The sequence below is a fragment of the Musa acuminata genome, chromosome BXJ1-5 (assembly GCF_036884655.1).
Source record: "Musa acuminata AAA Group cultivar baxijiao chromosome BXJ1-5, Cavendish_Baxijiao_AAA, whole genome shotgun sequence".
Taxonomy (NCBI): Eukaryota; Viridiplantae; Streptophyta; class Magnoliopsida; order Zingiberales; family Musaceae; genus Musa; species Musa acuminata.
This window is the reverse complement of record NC_088331.1, coordinates 45239236-45261346: the sequence shown is the minus strand read 5'-3', so window position 1 is coordinate 45261346 and position 22111 is coordinate 45239236. Positions and strand designations below refer to the sequence as shown.

Genomic DNA, 22111 nt, shown 5'->3' with positions numbered 1-22111 from the left:
AAATCTTTTACAAGGAATTTAAGTTTACTAAATTAGGGTCAGGAAATTTGCATGGCAATATTTTAGTTTCGTAAAGAAAAATCTTGATAGAATTCAAGATTAAAAGATTTGTCTTGGTATAACAAGCAGAAAATTCATATAAACATAAAAAAGTGGAAGCAAAATATACGAGCAAAATTCATGCATTGACAATTCATGTTTTGGGAACAAAATCTTTCTTTGAATTAATATGAATATTTTTATATGATCTTTACTGGAATCAAGATAAAAAGCTTTGTCCTAATCTAAAAGGTTTTCTAAATGATCTTTTTCTTTCATATTTAATGGAATTCGATCACTACCCTAAAAATGTTCTAAACAATTTTTGCTGCCTTTTCTTTCGTAAGGTCTCCTTCGATCCATGCAAAGTTGTTGTGAGAACTTACGCAAAAAAAATTGATATTTACTCTTGTTAGGAAAAAAATTACTGTTGACATCTCAATATGGTTCAGACCATTATGCACAAGAATATCTAAGATGTTTCTAAGGTAAAAAATGCTGTGTTCACAAGATGGAAATGTCATACTCTCGAGATGGAAATACCATACTCTCGATGTATCACTTACATAAAGATCAAGGCTAGGAGGGATTTCCTGACTTGATCCCTCTAATACATAAATTAGTAATCTAAGATCTCTAAATATGAATTTGAGTTATTTAAAAAGAGTTTCTTGCATTGGATTTAAGATATCTTTTTATAAAGATATGATTATCTTTTAATAAAGAAGAGAGTTTATGATTGTGATAAAGGATAGTAATTATCTTTCTTATTATAATAAATAAGAAGAAAACATGTAATTATCTTACTTGTGATAACGGAGAAAAAAGAGACTTATATTTTCATATTTTGAATATTTATCCACGTAGGTAGACAGGTAGAGAGTAACTTGGATCTCACGTGACAACATGTGTTTGACGAGAAGGAGGCTTATATTTTTCTGTTTTGAATCTTCATGCACGTAGACAGATGTAATAGGATGACTTAAATCTCATATGATAAACGTGTACTAATTGACAGTAGATTCTCTATCAATTTTTAATCTAAAGTAAAAACGAGTATTACAAAGACAAGACATATCTATTTCTAATCTCCATGACTTCCTATATTTTTATACGAAGACATCCTAAGGTCTATAAATTACTAAATGCTTTCATATTAAGAAATATTTAATTATTATCCAATGTCATATATATATATATATATATATATATATATATATATATATATATAGACATTCACTACTAATCCCAAAGTGGTGTCAGTGTTCCTATCTCATAAATAGTGGATAATTATCCTCGTGTAGATATCATTGTTGAAAACACGATGCATCTCGATCAAAATATTTGTTGATTTGGATAACATTAGAAACGATAATATTTTAAATAAACTTAAATCTATAGGTATTCAAAATAAAAAATTGGACTCTAATCAATCGGTCCAAATTAAACCTAATCGAATTACTTTGGTTTGAATCCAATTGATTCTTATGGGTCCAATTCAATCAAATTGGTCCCTATCAGCCAAAATCGCTTGGTTCCATCCAATTCCGATCGCTAATTCTAATCCCATAGCACACATTTTAGGTAAGAACCATTGGTGTAAACGGATTAGATCCGACCTGATTCAGCTCGAGATCCGATCCGATAATAACCTGATTCGGATCGGGGATATGACCCGATAACGATGATATCGGATTGTTAGAGCCGTCGCATGACTTCGACGACTCCGAAAGACCGGAACGGGTTTTCGCATCCGATGCGCGTCAATTTCGCGTTAGCTTTCCGTTATTTCTTTTCACGTTTTTGTGGGGTATCGATTACGAAGTGACGACTAACAGAAGCAAAAGAAGCTGTCCACTACACGCCCTCTTCCCTCTTCCCTTTTCCCTCTTTCTCAGCTCTCTTCAAAGACCTGTTACCCTGATGGATTTGAGGGAGTCGATCGGCTGCCAGACTGCGTTCGCGCTCCGCCTCGCAAAGCAAGTCGGTGCCGAGGCCGCCAGCGACGCCAACCTCGCTTTCTCTCCCCTCTCCGTTCACCTTGTCCTGTCCCTCATAGCCGCCGGCTCCAAGGGCCGCACCCTCGACCAGATCCTCTCCTTCCTCGGCCTCGGCGACAGCGGCGGAGTCGCCGACCTCAACGCCCTATCTTCGCAGGTTGTCGCCGTCGTCCTCGCGGACGGGTCGGCGAGAGGTGGGCCCAGAGTGTCCTACGCCAACGGCGTCTTCTTTGACTCCTCGTTGTTGCTGAAGCCTTCCTTCAAGGAGATCGTCACGCATATTTTTAGAGCAGACACTAAAATCGTTGATTTCCAAACCAAGGTCAGGTTTTTTTTCCCATTAACGTAGTATTATTAGGCGAAGCGGAATAATAGGGGACGGACGTTGGATCGAACATATGACCTACGACAGAATGATAAAACTTTCGATTGTGTGGTATTATCCTAAAAAAATGATTTTTTTTCCAGGAAATGAGCCAATTTTTTTGTAATGTCTAACACTATTTACATCAAAATTTTTATTGCTTTTTCATGTCACATATTACTATTAAAGCTAATCCAGTACTATTATGTTGCTCTATATTTATTATTAACAGATTTTTGAATGCTTCATCCAGCCTTCTCTTGTTGGTTATAGTTTTGTTCATCTTATTTAAGATTTGTATCTATACATCTGAATTGGTTGAAAGCCCAAAAGATCAGCCATGTTCTTTAACTAAACTGTTCAATTGCATTAAATATTCTACAATAAAATATCTAGCTCTTAATTTGTGTTCCAAATGAGTGCAAACTGCTTATGCATTTCAAGAAACATATTTGTACTTTACACCTCTGAAAAAATAACTAATTTATTTACCATCAAACTGTATGCTGCGAGTGGTTTTGCATGATTCTATTTGGCATCTAATTTCAGATTAGCAAGTTAACTAGTCCATACAAATAATTGGCTCTAAGCTGTTATTTTCTTGGTGTTCTGAAATGCATGACAACAATATCTTTGAAATTAGCTTGGACTGGAGATTCATAATTTGATTAAAATGGTCTTAGACAAACAGTAATCGAAAGATGATCCTAAATAGTTGAGACATTTTAGCTTGTTGTTGTTGTTGTTGTTGATCATCTTAGAACATCCATAAAATAAGCTTGTTATGCCTTTTTATTACCATCTCATCCTCCACCTAGATATGATCCAAAAAGGAAATAAAAAAAAGACTTGAGACAGCCTTTTTTGTAACGTCAACCAAGGATTTTAATTTCAAATAATATCGTTTATACCGGTCCACCAGCAGATCGGTACGCGGATCGCCCGCTATCAGGCGGTATCGTCGAATGAGGTTGTTTCTGCCCCGTTACTACTCTAAATCGATCGTCATCTCGTCTGAGGTGACGAGGCCTCTGCGTTGTTTCTTCGCCCCACCTTCTCTCCGTGTGGGTAGAAAAGAGGCAACGTCGCCTTTATATGTATATATGTATGTATATATATATATATATATGTACATATATATATGTACATACATATATATACATATATATATATATATACATACATATATATACATAAATATATATATATACACATATATATATATATACACACATATATATATATCGAGCGATATACCAAAATGTACCGTTCGATCTATAGTACCATACCGTACTGAGCAAATCTTAAAACTTCGGTACGATATGAAATTTCAATCCTTGATGTCAACTACATCGAATAAAATCAAGCATTTGATGGTTTTGATCCATGTAGCCGATCACAAATAATTGGAACTTTATGGTTTTACTAGGATTTTATGGCTTTGTTGTTGTTGTGATAGACTTGGATCCATAACAACTAACTAATTTATAATGAGTCATTTATTCTTGGTCTGAAAACCTATATGGAATTAAAATTGTGACTTAGAAGAGTCATATGACCATTTCTATCATTATAGATGCTCATAAATCAATGTTTTCTAACAATAGAGAATCATAGGACTTTTGTGTCTTAAGCTGACATTGCAGTTACTTGACAATATTCTCTTGATGCACTTATTACCTGTGCATAACTTCTATTCAGTTTCTAAACTCATGGGAACGGCAAGCAGTAGCCCAGCATCTTTGACAGACTGTTGATATCCTCGTGAATTGCCTCCATACTTTGTTTCATGTGAATTGTCTCTTCCACTATTGATAAGTGAAGTTTTTGTTACTGCAAAAATCAATATGCTTTGTATACTTCATAGGTAATACTATTATTAGTTCTGCAATTCTCATAAGAAGAAAATAGATTTGGAATTCTCTGAGATGATTATTTTATATAAAAATTAGCACTTCAGAATAAAATACTAACTCTCAGGGCTCTGAGCTAGAAAATATCTTGTCACTTTATATTTCTTCTTTATAGAGCAATATGCACAATCGATATCAATTGGCACCATCCACTTTTTTGTCAATAAGATAAACAGAGTCAAACAGGATACAATTAAGGAAAGGAAAAGGAAAAAGATCACCTGATCTCCAGTCAAACTTTTGTTCCTGACTACAGTTATATTCCGCATTAATCCAATTCATGTTCATTATATACTGTTGATATTGGTATGGTTGTTGACGTCTATGCTGACCATGAAGGCTGTCGAAGTTACAAATGAGGTTAACTCTTGGGTTGAGAACGTTACCGCTGGCCTGATCAAAGAGCTCCTTCCTCCTGGTTCTGTTGACAGTAACACCAGATTGGTGTTGGGTAATGCACTCTACTTCAAAGGATCCTGGAATGAAAAGTTTGATTCATCTCAGACGAATGACTCAGAATTCCACCTACTAAATGGAACCTCAGTTCAAGTGCCTTTCATGTCTAGTAAAACAGATCAGTATTTGTCTTCAAATGATGGATTTAAGGTTCTTAGGCTCCCTTACAAGCAAGGTGAGGATGCAAGGCTGTTCTCTATGTATATTTTCCTGCCAGATGCACGAGATGGTTTGTGGAGTTTGCAGGAGAAGTTGAATTCTAAGCCTGAGTTCTTAACTCATCGTCTTCCAATGACAAAGGTTAAAGTAGGGAAGTTCAAGCTGCCAAAGTTCAAGATATCATTTGGATTTGAAGCATCTGCAGTGCTGAAAAGTTTGGGCCTGGCATTACCTTTCAGTGCAGATGCAGATCTATCAGAGGTGGCAGATTCATCTGTTGGTCGAAGCCTCTATGTATCATCAGTTTTCCACAAATCCTTTATCGAAGTCAATGAAGAAGGAACTGAAGCAGCCGCTGCTACTGCTGCTGTGGTGGCTCTGAGGTCATTACCGATTGGTCCTCTAGACTTTGAAGCAGATCACCCATTCATCTTTATAATAAGAGAAGACGTAACCGGAGTAGTGTTGTTCACCGGCCATGTTCTCAATCCCTCACTTATCGGGTAAGTCAACAAATAATATGTTCATTAGTGAGTAGTGATCAAGCAAAAAATATGTGGAGGATAAGCTTAAGAAAGTTGTATTGTTTTGCTACCACTCAGTCCTGTAGAAGTTCAAACAACATTATAGCTCATTACCATCTCAGATAATGTGTTTTACTGATTAAAAATCATAATTTTGTGCGTGCTAGTATTTTTTTCCTGCTTTCATTCTCTATATTTTTGCATTCAAATTTGCCTCATAACCTATGGACAACTTGTTAGGTCTACAAAGCTAGTAAGATCATAGGAAATAAGTGCAGCTTTCAATCTCAAATTTCTCTCTGACTCTTAATTTCTCATGATGCATAGCGCATATATCTTCAATTTTTCTGGATAGTGCTAAATTGATAGAGACACTGCTAATGACTTCAATTTGCGTGCTACCAGCATTTGTCCATTCCATTCGTCCTCTCTTAGTCTTCTTACTTGAACCATCCATCGAACAAACTATTAATATATATTAGATCCTCCTCCAATGTATCATTCTGCTTGTTAATCATCCTCGAAAGCCCATCTGATGCCTCTGCTCGTGTAGCAGAGATGTTCATGTTACACAATTTACAGAATCATTCTCACTCCACCGGAACGTTGGCTTAATCTTCACATAAGAGTCCGGCATCAAGCGGATCTTTCCGGTAGATAGATGATCATTTGCGGGAAGACTCACGGAACTCGGATGTCATGTCCGGTCGTTTTGAACGTTCGTTGTGGACATCCTCCCGGGAAGAAAGATTGCACTCGAATCTATCGGGCGTGGCGTGTCGGTGCCGACCTCCGCAGCCGTAGCTGTCGGGAAACATTATCCTATGTCTGCACACTATTGCTTCCACGTGATCTATGGATGGGATCTCGGTGTCTCCACTCCGCTGTTTCCTTCGAGATTCCAAATGCCAACGCTCCGACGTCCCCTTTCCAATCACGTCATGGGTAGGGAACAAGTGTTCCTCTTACCATGATCTTTAGCTTCGACGCTGACCGACTGCCCTGATTCATGCATCATCGATCCAAAGTAGCAGCATCAAATCAGAAAATTTAATGTTCCTGTTCCCCAACCGCGTAAAAATTGCTGAAGTACAATAAAATCAACGGAAACATGAGAATGGCCCACAGAGCGAGGACAGTCAACGGGTGCAAGATGACGCATCCCAGACTTGAGTACTGAGGACGTAATTGCATTCACATGTTCCTGGCAGTAAAGTAGTAAATAGGATTCAGTAAAATTGGTGAATCCAACATCTTTGCTGTCAATTCGAACAATGTGAACGGCCTCGATGAATAGTATAAACAATGGTTGGAGTCGTTGATCTCTTGCCTTGTTTAATGTACGTCTCGATTCCCACCTTTGCCATATTTACTATTGATTCTCTCACAAACATCCGAGTTTGTGAGAAGGAAACCGCTCAGTGTTGTTGTTGATCCAAATTTACAAAAGATCTGTGCGTTGCGTCTATGCTTTCTTTGAAAAGTCTCTCTTTGCTTTCGTTTGTCAGCTTCTCGAGTCTATCTCTAGTCTTTCTTGAGCTCCATTTTTAGTATTTTAGCTACTGGTTTTGATAACAGAGGAGGCTGTGGCGAATAATAATAGTAGGAGAAGACCAGAAGCTTGAAGGGATCACGGTACGCGGTGGTAGATTGGAGGATGGGAGGAGAGGCGGGAGCGCCTACGCCCCAGGGGCCGCCGGTGGTTCCGACCGCACCGCCGTCGGTGCAGATGCAGATGCCGATGCCGATGCCGATGCCGATGCCGACGGCTGCTGGGTTTGGAGACGTCCACCCGACTCACCCGCCCCTCGAGCAGCTTCCCAATCTTCAGTTTTGCCTCCATTCCAACCCTTCGTGGCGTGAGCTTCGTGTCTCCTTTTCTTCCCCCTTGTTCTTGTTTTTTTTTGGACTCTGTTCAGTAGTTCTGTCGGATGAATTCCATGCTTCTCTTGTACACGACCTGTCTGTTTGTGTTTTATGTCGAGGAATTTTCATCAATACTTGTGTTTTTTCCAGTTTATTGTTTATTGGATCTTAAGATACGAAAGTTCGCTTGGGTGTATCTTTAGGATTTTGACCTTCTTAGATTTTGGTTCTAAGATTTCATTATGGTATTGAGTTTTCTACCCCTCAAAGCCTTCTTCTTTTTGCATTTCTTTTGCTGGATCTCTGCTAAAAGATCCTCTTTTTTTTAATGAGCATAATTCTCAAGTTATTGCTGCTAATTTTGCTTCTTTCAGTTGATCTTTGATGGTATGCAACAATATGGATATGCAGTTGTTTGCTCCTTTCGCAGTATATCTTGCCCTTCTTGTTTCTTCCAGTGTCTTTCTCTTGTGAATACATCAACGAAACCGCAACCAAATGCCCTAATAATCGTTCATGTCAGTTTGTTGCCTTATTTCCTTTGGTTAGCTCTGTTCTATCACATGAAGAGGGCTCAAAGTTCTAATTTTGTTGTCTGACATGTATGCTTATGCTATCTCCATATGATTTGATTCACTTGGTTTGGCAATTGTCCAATTACTGCGTTTAGTTCTTCATAATTTTGCCAAAACTGTAATTCGGTATACTTATTTATCAGATAGGATTATTGCTTACTTGAGAAATGTTTTGGGAATTACAGCTGAAATGTTTGCACTTGCGTTCCAACACTACATAGTTATGTTGGGATCAATTGTCATGCTAGCTTCTTTTCTCGTCCCTCTGATGGGTGGAAACCATGTAAAACATCTTCACTTTACACATTTCTATTTTACTTGGATCTGATTTCCCCCAAAACTAGTAAGCAACTCATCGATCAGTTGTAATTTTGCAACAGGGAGATAAGGCACGTACTATTCAGACACTCCTGTTCATGAGTGGGATTAATACCCTTCTCCAGACATTGATCGGAACACGGTTACCCACTGTGATGAACTCATCTTTTGCGTTCATCATCCCTGTCATGTCAATTATCAGAGACTTCAATTCACGGGCCTACAATGATGAACACCAGGTAGATGGATGACATTGCTTTCAAGTTCATTTGTTGCACTTTATTACCTATCGTTTTGACTATTCAGTGTAAATCATTGAGAAGGAAAGGGATTCTGCTTTCATTAATCCAAGTGTCTTTGCTCTAAAAGAACTACTTCCTAATTATGGTTACTCTTCCTATAGTGTTGAAATTTGTGCTTCACGGATTTCATCGTCTAAAAATTTTGAGACCAAATAAACATTAGTTGAATAGACCCAGAAATAATTGAGCTTTTGAAGAAGAAGAATAAATAGATTTCTGAGTCAATCTTCTTGTAGCTTATGATCTTTGATTGCCTGCACTTGATCTGTGACTTCACAATTACTGAGCCGCATCTTACTGCTGACAAGTATCTTTGTTCACAGTGAAAGACATATTTATTTGGTCTCAATATTGTTGCAGAGATTTGTCCATACTACGAGAACCATTCAAGGAGCACTGATAATTTCTTCGTTCGTCAACATATTTATTGGGTACACCAGAGCATGGAAAAAACTCTTCAGGTAGAATTTCAATGATTTTTGTGTTGAAAGCATATCTATACATCAGATTTTAGTTTACAGTCTAATTATTGTATCGAAAAGCGGGTTTTCAGGTTCTGCAGTCCTGTGACTATAGTTCCTGTAGTTTGTGTTGTGGGTCTTGGACTGTTCGAGCGAGGCTTCCCTCAGGTGTGGTTTCTAGATTTCATCAGAACTCAGGGTTTCAAAAAAACTTCTTAAGTTGGCATTCCTTTGATATTTTCAGCTAGGAAAATGTGTTGAAGTTGGATTGCCAGTGCTGATATTGTTAGTATTATTAGTTATCGCCCAACAGGTAAGGGGTTCACAGATCAACCTATTTGATAATTGTTATATAATGCTGACAAATAGCAGACTCACCCATCCGCATCCTCTACAGCATACGAAGCATGTTAATGAGAGAGCTTACTTTGTGCTTGAGAGGTTCTCAATCATTTTCTGTGTCAAAATTGTATGGGCTTTTGCTGCTATTCTTACTGCTGCTGGTGCATACAACAATGTCCCCGAGAAGACCAAGTTGCATTGCCGTACTGATAGATCATACTTAATATCATCTGCTCCATGGTAGTCTTCAACAGCATCCTTTATTCTTTTGTTCAGTAAATGTAACATAAGCCATTAAGAATAGCATTTCAAATATCAATGTATTGGCATTGTTTGTCTCAGGATTAAGATCCCGTACCCATTTCAGTGGGGTGCTCCCATATTTGCTGCAAGTCACGTATTTGGGATGATGGGTGCAGTACTTGTTTCAGGTCTTGAGGTAAAATTTGATATTTCATATCTATTTTGTTGTCTTATTAAAGTAGTTTATACTTCATCTTTGTTCTAAATGCAGTCTACTGGAGCCCATTATGCAGCTGCTCGGCTCGCAGGTGCTACACCACCTCCTGCATATGTGCTAAGTCGAAGCATTGGCCTCCAGGTTTAAACAACAGGCCACATATTTTTGTACTTTGTCAAAAATTTATCAATTAAACAAGAATTTTGATGCAGTATCAGCTATTCCTTTTTATAATTTGTTTTGTATACCCAGGGTGTTGGTATGCTTCTTGAAGGTATATTTGGTGCTGCAGCTGGTTCAACTGCATCAGTGTAAGGCACTATTGTCAAATCCCTGGTAGAAGTTCTTGGCGTGTAATTGTTTTATCGGTTACCCAAGGATAAAAATTTACATTCAGCATCAATATTAGTCTACAGTCGGACCGGTATGGTACCGGTATAATCAGTGTATCGAGTCGTAAGACTGTTTTGTACTTGCCATGGCAACCTAAATTTTAGAGAGAGACAGAGAGGATGAGCCCTACATATTAGTTACAATAACGGGGAACTAGCATGGGTAGCTGGTGAGGGTCAGCAAAGAGGAGCAAAGGTAAGATGAGGCGATTAAGAGGAAGCAGGCATTGGCCACCTTCAGAGGAGTTGCCACTGAAGAGGAGCTTTTTATGTTAGCCACCTAATAGTGACAAACACATTGAAATTTATGTTGCATTGAGAGAGGGTTAAGGTGATCAATATAGCATAAAAAGAAGTAGCCATACAAATGAATTCATTGATGTATCGGACGCATATGATGCAATGTATAATTTAAGCTGTGTTGACATGGTATACAACAAGGAACTAGATCCTGGTTACAGTAAGATGACTATACGAAATGGAATTTATGTAGAATTGGCATTTTATCTCATGTAGAATTGACAACACAAACTTTAGATGGTCTAATGAAGACTGAGGATAATCTATATGAGTTGATTACTTGGCCATTTTATAACTGAACAATGAGCTACAAAACTCGTTAGATGATAGCAACAATTGAAGGACACCCATAATATTCAGACGAGAGGTTAAAGTATTCTTTTGTTGAGGCTTCATTTTTTCCTCTGAGGCAAAAGCAGAATGCTGCAAGCTTATTTCATTAAGCTATGAAATTATCAATAAAGCTTCAATAGGTGAGACCGAATATAATAAATAGAAGCTGGCCAATCAATTCTATAATGAATATGATATTTTACTTCAACTCACACAAATGTATTTTGTATTTGACTACAATTTTGGCTAATGCATGTGCAGATAGCTGATGATCATTTGATGCTCTAGAGATTAATAAAAAGGTTTTATTTAGGATTAATAGATGATCATTTGATGCTCTGCAATCTTTTGCACCCGATGCTGATTGCTGCAGACTTGTAGCGTCTTTGTGTCTTTTTTTCACATTGTATCTGTTTGTTCTCTTCTTACTAGCTGTCCCGAATGCGATAATTTTGTCCGTATCCACGTAGTTAATTTGGATTCAAGAAAAAAATAAATTAGCTTATATTTTACATCTAGAAGAAAATGGAAATGATTTAAGTATATTAAGTTTCTTTCAACTCTTCCTTTAAGAAATAAAAGAAGAAGAGGTTTTTCTTTTCTTGGAAAATTTGCATCCAATAAATTTTGTTGTTTAGTTCTTTTAGCTGCTTCATTACAGCTGTTATTAAAGATTATTTTCAAGTTTCCTTTAGTATAATCGATTAGGTGTTTTGTAGTGAAAACGTTGGACTTCTGGGATTGACACGCGTTGGAAGTCGGAGAATCGTGCAGATATCGGCTGGTTTTATGATATTCTTCTCCATCTTCGGTATGTACTACTAATTTCATTGTGGAATGAAACTCACTGAATTTTCGATATCTGAAGCATTCTTCATAACAGGAAAGTTCGGTGCGTTGTTCGCTTCAATTCCATTACCAATATTTGCAGCAGTATACTGTATTCTGTTTGGACTCGTCGGTGAGTTTAGAAGAAAATATGGATTACTCTCTGTTATTTTCTCTCTCAATTATTTCTATCAATATCCTGCTAATGCTTCTAAAAACCACCTATTTGGATATTGCAGCTGCTGTTGGTGTCTCATTTATTCAATTCGCCAACAACAACTCCATGAGGAACCTGTACATAGTGGGCCTTTCACTTTTCCTTGGTATATCTGTTCCTCAGTACTTCAATGAATTCACGGCTTCAGCGGGTCACGGACCAGCTAAAACAAATGCTGGATGGGTAAGTTAGAACCAGATGGAGCCTTCTTTTTTCTTATTAGGAAAATTATGCAGATAATTCAGCTGATGAGCTTCCACTCTTGAAAAAATGAGAAAAGCCTTGTGATGTTATAACTTCGACTAGCATATGTACCTCCTTTATTATTTCACCTCGAAAAGCCGAGGACCTGTTAGGATTTATAGTTTAATGAGATATGCTGAATAGAGTAAAATCTGATTATTGCTTAATTTTTGACACTCATGTCTTTTCTTGTTTGCAGTTCAATGACATATTAAATTCTATCTTCTCGTCGGCTCCAACAGTGGCATTTATAGTAGGGATAGTGCTGGATAACACACTGGAGGCCCGGACTTCTTTCTCCGACAGAGGGTTCTTATGGTTGAATCCTTTAAACAAGAATGATGCCAGAAATGAAGAGTTCTATAGCTTCCCTATCAGAGTGCATGAATGGATGCCGACCCGTTTCCTTAGATAATATTGCCAGCCTCCAAACATGTAAATTGCACATGTATGCATTCTCCAGAGTTTATTCTATATGTGCTCATACATGATGAAAATTTATGTCTGATCCTTTACATACCAAATGTTTCTTAGTCAAATTCTTCTGAAGCACTTCAAATCTGGAATTCATGATAAAGGTAGTTATATCCACATAGCTTTGCTCGCGTTTGTCGATCAGCTGAGTTCTTCTGCATAAACTAAATTCTTTTCAGCATTCTTAATTTTTTTTTCTTTGTTCATGATATCATCTCCTGGTTCATAGCAGACGAGACATAATGTGTCGTCTACACCAACACATGACATTGACAGTGATAATGGTAGCTATGTTGTTTTATGAATCTGAAGAAGCTCAGTGGAGATCACTTTCAACATTGACATGGAAAAAGGATGAATCCTTGTTCGAGATGGATTAAGTTCTTCGACTTGCAGAAACTCTCTTATCCCAGTCACATAGCTTGTGCTTTTGTCTATGTAGATTTTTATATAATAGTTATATCAATAATTATTTTATTTATATATCTAAGCTTAATGATTTAAAATGGTGTTATACCTAACTCGTTTATTATTAGTTAAAGGTTCAAAATATCATCCGATACATTCTTAAATATCCTCGCTTGACTAGCGATAGGGAATATTTTAATAATCAATCTCATTTCATTAGTTAGTCATTACAAAGAGGATGATGTGGAAGACAAAGACTAAGTCACTTCTTGACTGGGTAGTGACATAGAGGCAATTACGATCTATCAATCACCATGGACAATAGTCTACGAGAGGTTATTTGAGCTGATCCAATTGAGCACATCGTAGGTTTCAGAGTTCAGATGTGTCGAGCGTTCCACTAACACAAAGGGGCTTTGTGCAGGAATTGAACGGTTGCTTGAAGTTACTCTCTCAGTTTTGTTCTTTGCTCAACTCGTGAAGGAATTCGAGTTTCACTTCCTTAGGAACATACATCTGTGGCAATGTTACTCAAGTTGAGACAAGTTGAGATAGAGATGATGAAACTCTCTTTGACTTTCTCACGTGGTTCGTTGGCAAAATACGAGGCATGTAGGACGCCCATACCCTTTCTAGTGGGATGTCCACACCCTTTCTAGTGATATAGGCCTTTATGATGGCCTAAGGTTTATCCGCTTCTTTTGGTCATTAGTCGAGAGACCACCAATGATAACTCTCAAGATGTTTCATAGGGCCAATCGGTACATAATTGTAGAAGTAATGATTTCGGGCAAGCACAAAGAAACCCACAAAAAGTCATTCCAAGAATCATCTTTGGCTCACCCTCGTACTAGGTAGTGATGTGGAGGCAATTATGATTTGTCAACCCTTGCAGACAATAGTCCATGACAGGGTGTTCGAGCTGGCTCTATTGGCTTTCGTGGATAGTAGTTTATGAGTAGCTTGCTCCCCCCCCTTGGTTGGCCCCGTGGACAACAATCCACGGGAGGCTATTTAGACATGTAGCCCATATGGAGAAAATGCTAAAAGGAGGGTATTACGATCGTTGCAAGTTTTTCCCTCGACTAAACAAGTATAAAAATCGACCCTCGACACCAACCTAGGGGTCGGGCCTCTCTCCGAGAAATCCCTTTACATTACATAATATCTCAAAAATTAACTTGAGCATCAGATGGGTTAAGTCGGAAAATTCCCTCCGATGCTGACATTTGTGTAGGAATTTATTGACAATCCCGAGCCACCTGAAAACCATCTTGGGTATCTTAATGCTGCATCAACTATCTTGCAAGACTACCATGTGATGTCATCATTATGCCTTTGGGTCCAGACTAAATCGAGCAGACTCATAATCAATGATATTCTCCCCACAACGATTAGTAAAATTCTTGTTTCAGACTCATTTAAGTCTAATTTTTAAAAATATTTTATTTTTATAAATTTTAAATTATTTATTTATCGATTTTGCTTCCGCTTTCCATATTATTAAAACATGAGGATAATTTTTTGTACTGTCATCAGCTAAACCTGTATTCTTTGAAAAAATAAAATATCATTAATACTAAATTGAGATTACAAACTGATGGGTGAGAAGCAGACCATTCCAAAATTGACGAGCCGATGAGCTATTATACCATTTGTGACTCTGAAACATACCTCACATTGATTATTTGAAGGTATGAAAAAGAAATTAAATATTATCCAAAATATTCTCATTGGATCAAAAAATATTTATAACTTTTTAGCAAAATCGACTAATTATAAGGAGTCGGTCTTTGGCAACGACTCCTTATAATTAGCCATCACGGGGGGTAAACCGTCTTTCCGCATTTCGGAACCACGTGGCGACATCAGATCATCGTTCGGAATCGTACACAGTGTAGCCAATCCCTACTGGCATAAGATTGTGTGGAGGTAAGATGACTAATTTACCCTTACGATGGGGGGGCTTCTTTGGCAGGTGCGGCGAGTGAGTGCCATGAACACAAGCGTTCGGGTTTCCGGCATCTTCTGTCGGTAAAAGGGGTACCGAGAACGGAGAAGAAAGAGGAAGCTGAGATGGGCAATCCCTTGAGGTCCTTTCTCCTCCTCTTCCTCATCTTGCTGTCGTCACCAGTCTTTTTCCTCATCTCCTGTGAATCCGTACCCGTCGATCCGCGCCCGCGGGCGTTCCCTTCCTTCAAGATCCAAGAGATCAAGGTACACATGGGATCGAGGTTATCTTCCTTTGCTTTACGAAAAGAAACATATTTTTGTTGCTCAAGAAGCTTGCTTCTGTTTGGTTACTGCATTGATCCTTATCGAAGGAGGAGATCGGGTGGGGATGTTCCTACACTGTGAAGATAAAAACCAGCTGCTCTTCCAGGCGCTTCACCACTGATCGGATCAGCCTCGCTTTCGGTGATGCTTACCACAACGAGGTATCTATTTATTATGCTTTTCGGAGTTCCTATCTTACTTATTCTTTTGAAGAAATAGATAAAATTTCAGTGCGCCCTTTTCCTTTCCGAGGTGTTAATTTCTGTATCATTCCTTTGGCTTGTAAAAAAGTAATCTTTTTTTATTCTCAAAATTTTTACACATTATTATGTTTACATGTAGACTCATTACCTTTAAACATATTCTCTGCTCTGTGTTTGTGCCAACATGTCACTCCTGATGTACATAGCCCATCAGTTGGGCTAATGGTCACATTTACGAACTTGGTGTTTCATCCAGGTTTCACCCATAATATATCACCTACTGGATTAGAAGAGGAAATGCCTTTTTTTTTTTTTTAAAGAAAAAAAATGAATCTTGCTACAAGATGCTCCATTTGCTAGTATGATAACAGTAAGAATGGTGCATAGTAACTTAATTTATCTCTAAAAATTTCAATTTTTTTTTCTTTTTTGAGTTGTTTTCTCTCTTATGTTAATGTATTGAAGGGTGATGGTGATCTGAGAACAGAAATCAAATGTGAATCAAGGTGAGAAAAATCCAACAAGATCATGAACTGAAAGGGGTCATAAATGTTTTGTTGTTAAAAACAAGAACTTATATGAAAACTTTACCCTGATTGTGGTATAAGAATATCCAGGAAAGTCTTTAGGCAAGAAATGAACTATTTATAAGGATCAAATACAACCAGAAAACATGAAACACTCAAGATACCACTCTAAGCATGCTTATTGACATGAAAATGTAGGTTATAATTGTACAAACCAATCTATGAAGAAAAAAGTTTAACGCAATTGATGAGGCATTTAGCGTTGAGTTATCTGAAGTCTGAAAAGCATTTTAGTGCACATTAACTAAAATGGGAGTTGATAGACGACATACAATTAGAGCAAAGCTAACAAATTTGACAGAGACTACCCAATACGGGCACGGGATGATTCTTCAAGGAGTAGAAATGGCTCTGCAGTTTAATTGGGGTATGGTACTGCATATTGTAGAATGAGTTTCTCCCAGAGTTCTTTTGGTTTTATTATGCAGATGTTTTGTGAATCAAACACGAGGGTCTTAGGATCGATGGTGTGAGGCTACTAGGTACCATTTCCATCTTCTTTGTTACTTGATTTTCTCAACTGTATGTCTCTTGAAAGCCTAGATAATCATCATAATTGACAATATTCTTATTGATTTCAGGAAAATTTTCTTTAATCCAAAGTTCAACCATTGGTTTGAAATATCCATCACCTGTATGTACCGCCTGGCTTTATTGATTCACAAAAACTAATAATGGAACATACACTTCTGTATTACCCTGTCCTCATTTTTTTAGTTTATTTCTTTAGGCTATGAGATGATTTATGCAGATGTACAGCCTAGTATAGTGCCATATCAATCTGATAACTTGCTGAAACTTTTTTTTGAATGCTATTCAAATCATCAAGATTAACATTAAATGGTATATTACTGCCATAAACTTTCTCAATTATCCACTCTTTGCAATATTGATTCTATGTATAGGTCTGTCTTAAGCTTTGATGTGCAGTCCAAACTTATTAAGTCTCGTAATTTGACTGTGTAGCATTTCTTGAACTGTTTCTTCTTTTTTCTTCAAATCCATTCTTGATATAATTAATTAGTCCTATTTATGTACTTGTTGCTTAAATTTTCTCCTAAAATTTATACAACAGTGCCCATCTAGATCCTATAAATTTTCTTTTCCGACACATGAAAGTATGGTCTCTGTCATCAAATTCCCTTTCTATTTTTGTTAGTGGAGTAAGCAAATCATTTTTGCCCACTCTCTATGCCAGAGTTTGGGCATAGCTTTGAAAAATCTTTCTGTTGGTTTCGTACACAGAATAGCCTCATTAATATATGAGACTGAGAATGCGGTGATGTGCCAATATCTGAGCTATTGTGTCTGATTTTAATTGGTTTCTAAGTTGTGTGATCAACATAACTTACGTTGATAAATATATTTATATTGTTTATTCAATTTAAAACTTCTGTATGAAAGAGATCCATGAAATGTAGTATATGAATGTTACTTTTATTTCTCGTGATTAAGGTATATGCACCAAGGCTGGATGATCCATCATCAGGTGCATTCGAACGTTGCTCCACCGATACTTTCAAGATCCAAGGGCCATGTGGGTATGGAATATGCTATCTATACTTGCGGCGGGATGGATGGGATGGGTGGACACCAGAGTGGGTCCAGGTCTATGAGCCCCATGTTAGCCGTGCCATCAGCTTCTACTATGGTACCCCTCTCCCTAATGGCATCTGGTATGGCTTCAACCATTGTCCCAGATCATCCTCCTCCATCGGCGTTGCGGAGATCTGATTATGAGAAAGTGAGATTTAGTAAATAAATAAAGGAGAGCAGTATATGTATTACTAGGACTGCATGTACTCTACAAGGCTGGGATCTTTGTGTTGATCTTAGTCATTACCAGCATTATCACCGAGAGCAGCTTCATGATCTATATGTTTGTCTTGAAACACTTGAAGGAGGTTGTTGGAATATGAATTGAGTGATCAATTAAATAACAAGCTTGGATTGAGCATGGTAGCATCATTTCACTGGATGCCTAAACTGTTCAGCTTCAGGAAGAAAACCAAATTGCCATGCTGTGTCAGCAATCCTCTAGTCAATTCAGTCATATCTTTTGCCATGGGTCAACGAATGGAGCTGATGTCTCTTGTTAGTAGGCTACAGTGATTAACTTGTACATCAACTGATGATGAAGCTTTCTTAATATATTAGACTATCACCCACTATTGTTTTAATATGATGCATATCACTGTTTCCACACAGATCAACATGGTACCTGTTACTGCAAACAGATTTGAGCCGTGGCCTCGGGGCTCACGTGGCTCGGTTCGGGTCCGGACGATCGGGATCTCCCCGAGGGCATTCCTCGAGCCCGCTGAGGAGTTTGGAGGTGGTGTCCGATCGGGACGGTGTAGTCGTCTCTTCCGGACAGGAACTCCTCGCCTGCGCGTCCGAGGGGGACCTTCGGCCTCGCACTTGCACAAAGGTCGAGTCGAATGCCCCCTCCGACGATCGAGTTAGATGATTGTGGAGGGGGTTTCGGATGAAGAAGTGTTTGTGTCCCTCCTGAGCCCCCCTATTCTTTGATGAACGAGAGGGTATTTATAGAGAAGCTTGGTGTTACTTGATGTGCCCGCCTGCAAGAGGCAGGCTGATAGCGTCTGACATGGCGGTTGACGTGACGTGAAAAACCAAGCCTGAGTAGATGTTAATGTGTCACGGCCAGTGTTCTGGTTCGGTTGACCGAGTATAGTCGCACCGATCGAGGCGTGAGACGTCGACTGTCGTCAGCCGAGTCTTATCATAATTACTACCCTTTGGGCGGATTGCAGAACTACATGCTATTAGTAATAGTTAAGTCAAAATGAGGCCATCAACATTACTGGAGTTCTATGCAATCTTTGGGCGCTAAGTAGCTTTCTGTGGGCGGTAATGCATGCGTTGTTGTCAGCAAACTCGTCTCATAGTTTTTGCTACGTTATTAGGACTTCGATTTACACTCGTATAGCTACTAAACAATAGCTTAGAAATAAGATATGTCGTCGGGCCTTGTGGGCATGTTTGATGACGCAAGCGTATGATGATTGTATGTAAGAGTACTTATTATACGACCGAAGTGGTGGCCAGAACAATCTATCATCTTGTGTTGTGGAAGCTCATCTCCAGTAACTTTTATTAGGTAAGAGCTCAAAGGCACATTTGTTGTCGATCCAATTCACCCAGCTTTATGTAAACCAATTCAATCAAAATTAAAATCGATCGATGATTTGATTCCAAATAAAAGAAAATATTAAATATTAAATATTACCAAAAATTTTGATTCTATTTTGATTTATATTTAAAAAATTATATTAGGATCCCTATAATTTAAAAATAAAATAAATAATCTTATTTGTCGCAATTTTTTTTTATCGATAAAATCATTTAAAACTGAATGAATGTTGGAATTATCCTTTTACCAAATTTTTATTATCTGTCATTCTCACATCCAACTCTACTTGAGCTGTAAATTATTCTACCATGAAGCACAAAACAATTCAATATAGAATATGTGAGACACCGTCGGCGATTTATTTCTCGTGCGCATATATGCTGGTGAAGTCATGTGCTTGCACATGGATGTACACAGGAAGGGGAACATAAATTCAAAGCATAGAGCGTTTGATTCAATTTTAATTACCTGCTTCTACGAGTCATCAGTTTGACCATAACATTTTAATATCCGAAAGAAATTGTAAGTCAGACTAAAGATTGCAATTTTAATTACCTGCTTCTACGAAGATTTTTCGAACTAATTCATCCGATGCTTAATTTAATGTTTTATTGTACCTTTTTTTTTCTAGAAAAGATAGTTTATAATCATCTGAAACTATTTTTTTTAGTTTTTAATCGAATCCTATGATTTTTTTATAATTTTATTATAAATATTTTACAGCAAAAATAACTCGATAATCGATCCATTGTCTTTTGTGTTTCTATTTCGAGAATGTTGATGTGGTATGGTGTTGGCCTAATGTTATATATATATATATATATATATATATATATATATATATATATATATATATATATATATATATATATAGAAGGTGACTTGGAGCTTAGCAGGCAACACTAAATGTGGAATCCTATAGATAACGTGTGCTTACTTGGATCCACGTGTCATAATCACATGCATCGTCCACGTCAGGTTAGGCAACCTGTCGTCGTTACGGATTGGACAAAGTCGTCGTGAATCCCCCCTGTGTTGCTTATCAATATATATCCCCTGCGACATAGCTTCTATCCACCTCAAAGCACGTTCCGAGCTCTCCTTGTTCTCTCCATCAAACAAACAGCTTTCACAAGATGTTGGGTGCTAAAGGTGGCGCGCTGCCGCTGGCTTCCTTGAATCACATCTCCTTGGTCTGCAGATCAGTGGAGAGATCACTTGACTTTTACCAGAATGTGCTCGGCTTCCTCCCCATCAGGAGGCCGGGATCCTTCGATTTTACTGGTGCCTGGTAAGTTTAGTCTCCTGGCGTGATCCATGGCCACAACATTTCATTCTTCGGCATGGAGAATTCATGGAATTCTGTCTCCTCTTTCCATCAACCGGTTTTACTTGTGTTTTTCTGATGCACAGGTTGTTCAACTACGGAATCGGCATCCACTTATTGCAATCTGAAGACCCCGAGAAGATGCCGAGGAAGAAGGAGATTAACCCCAAGGACAACCACATCTCCTTCCAGGTAATCGTTTCATATTATTTTAGGAGATTGTGTAGACTGTTTCTTAGTTAGAGGAGCAGAGGAGGAAAAAGCATTTCTTCTTTGCTTCCTTTCACACCTTTCTATAGCTACAAGACGAGGGTATGATCGGTGATCGATACCATCGCAATTGCTTGACAACTCACATCCAAAAGCAGTAGTAGATAAATCAGTGTCATCACGATTCAATCTCTACACCCACCTAAGCCTTTTGTATTGCACTGAGTTCAAGATAAAGACGAGCAAAAGAATTCATCTTGGAGCCTTGTGAGCTTCACAATAATCATCATCATTTGACATGGTTGCGAAAAGGGCTGGGTGTGATGCTGCAGCACACACAGCTGATAGAAATGGTTGTCATCAGTCGCGATTGACACGTATTTTATCTTGCGTTACCTAACGAATAAGATGCGTCGACTGAGTTCGTTCCTTACCTGCTGCAGTGCGAGAGCTTGAGCATGGTGGAGGGGAAGCTGAAAGAGATGGGAATCTCTTACATCCAACGTCGAGTGGAGGAAGGTGGGATCTACGTGGACCAGCTATTCTTCCATGACCCGGACGGCTTCATGATCGAGATCTGCAACTGCGACAACCTCCCGGTGATCTCGCTTTCCGGGGAGCCCATCATGGCCTGCAAGAGAGTGATGAGCCTTCTTCCTCAGCAACAGCAGCAGCAGGCGGCGCTCCAGCTGTAACCAAGCAGCAACGACAAATGGTGCTGCAGTGTGCGCCACCATCCATCCATGCATGTCAAGGATCCGTCCTGCGCATGCAGACGATTGCCTTCTGTTTACCTACCGAGTCTTTCGCGCATTTGGAATTCTCCTTTGTAGTAGCAATAAAGGTTGTATCAGTCTGTGGACAGGCTGCGACTTCGTAATGTTAATATGTTCATTATCTTTTGGATGAGAATGCAACTTCTACGTCCACGAGGGGGCGTACGAGCTGGCTCTGTTGGTCTTCGTGGATATAGTTTATGGGTGACTGTTGGAACCTGCTCCCTCTCTTCGTCGGCCCGTGGATAATAGTCCACGGGAGGCTATTTAGACCTGTAGCCCATGTGGATAAAATGCTAAAAAGAGGATATTATGATCGTTACAAGTTCTTCACTCAGACTAAACAAGTATAAAAGTCAACCCCTAACACTAACCTAGGGGTCGGGCCTCTCTTCAAGAAATCTCTTTACATTATATAACACCTCAAAAATTAACTTGAGCATCAGAACGATCAAGTCGGAAAACTCTATTTGAGGTTAACATTTGTGTAAGAATTTATCGACAATCCCGAGCCACCTGTAGACCATCTCGGGTTTCTTAATGCCACATCAACTATCTTGCAAGACTATCATGAGAGGTTATCATTGTGACTTCGAGTTC

The 22111-nt window shown here is 38.4% G+C and overlaps 4 protein-coding genes across 4 annotated transcripts; all 4 read left to right on the top strand.

Annotated features, from left to right (window-relative positions):
* The first annotated feature begins 1851 nt into the window (after positions 1-1851).
* On the top strand, positions 1852-5641 carry LOC103986015 (serpin-ZXA). Its single transcript, XM_009403875.3, has 2 exons — positions 1852-2361; positions 4656-5641. The coding sequence occupies exons 1-2, from the start codon at positions 1963-1965 to the stop codon at positions 5436-5438; spliced, it is 1182 nt and encodes a 393-aa protein (XP_009402150.2). The 5' UTR covers positions 1852-1962; the 3' UTR covers positions 5439-5641.
* Positions 5642-6792: 1151 nt separating this feature from the next.
* On the top strand, positions 6793-12683 carry LOC103986044 (nucleobase-ascorbate transporter 3). Its single transcript, XM_065184474.1, has 15 exons — positions 6793-6909; positions 7034-7314; positions 8082-8179; positions 8277-8453; positions 8877-8977; positions 9070-9145; positions 9222-9290; positions 9375-9559; positions 9662-9758; positions 9834-9920; positions 10032-10090; positions 11524-11615; positions 11688-11765; positions 11872-12032; positions 12292-12683. Exons 2-15 carry the CDS (start codon positions 7113-7115, stop codon positions 12505-12507), a joined length of 1698 nt encoding a protein of 565 aa, XP_065040546.1. The 5' UTR covers positions 6793-6909; positions 7034-7112; the 3' UTR covers positions 12508-12683.
* Positions 12684-14946: 2263 nt separating this feature from the next.
* On the top strand, positions 14947-17995 carry LOC135674536 (embryo-specific protein ATS3B-like). The gene is made up of 3 exons (XM_065184473.1): positions 14947-15191; positions 15299-15412; positions 17497-17995. The coding sequence occupies exons 1-3, from the start codon at positions 15051-15053 to the stop codon at positions 17773-17775; spliced, it is 534 nt and encodes a 177-aa protein (XP_065040545.1). The 5' UTR covers positions 14947-15050; the 3' UTR covers positions 17776-17995.
* Positions 17996-20258: 2263 nt separating this feature from the next.
* Positions 20259-21639, top strand: LOC135675160 (glyoxylase I 4-like). The gene is made up of 3 exons (XM_065185436.1): positions 20259-20489; positions 20612-20717; positions 21179-21639. The coding sequence occupies exons 1-3, from the start codon at positions 20335-20337 to the stop codon at positions 21428-21430; spliced, it is 513 nt and encodes a 170-aa protein (XP_065041508.1). The 5' UTR covers positions 20259-20334; the 3' UTR covers positions 21431-21639.
* The last annotated feature ends 472 nt before the right edge of the window (positions 21640-22111 follow it).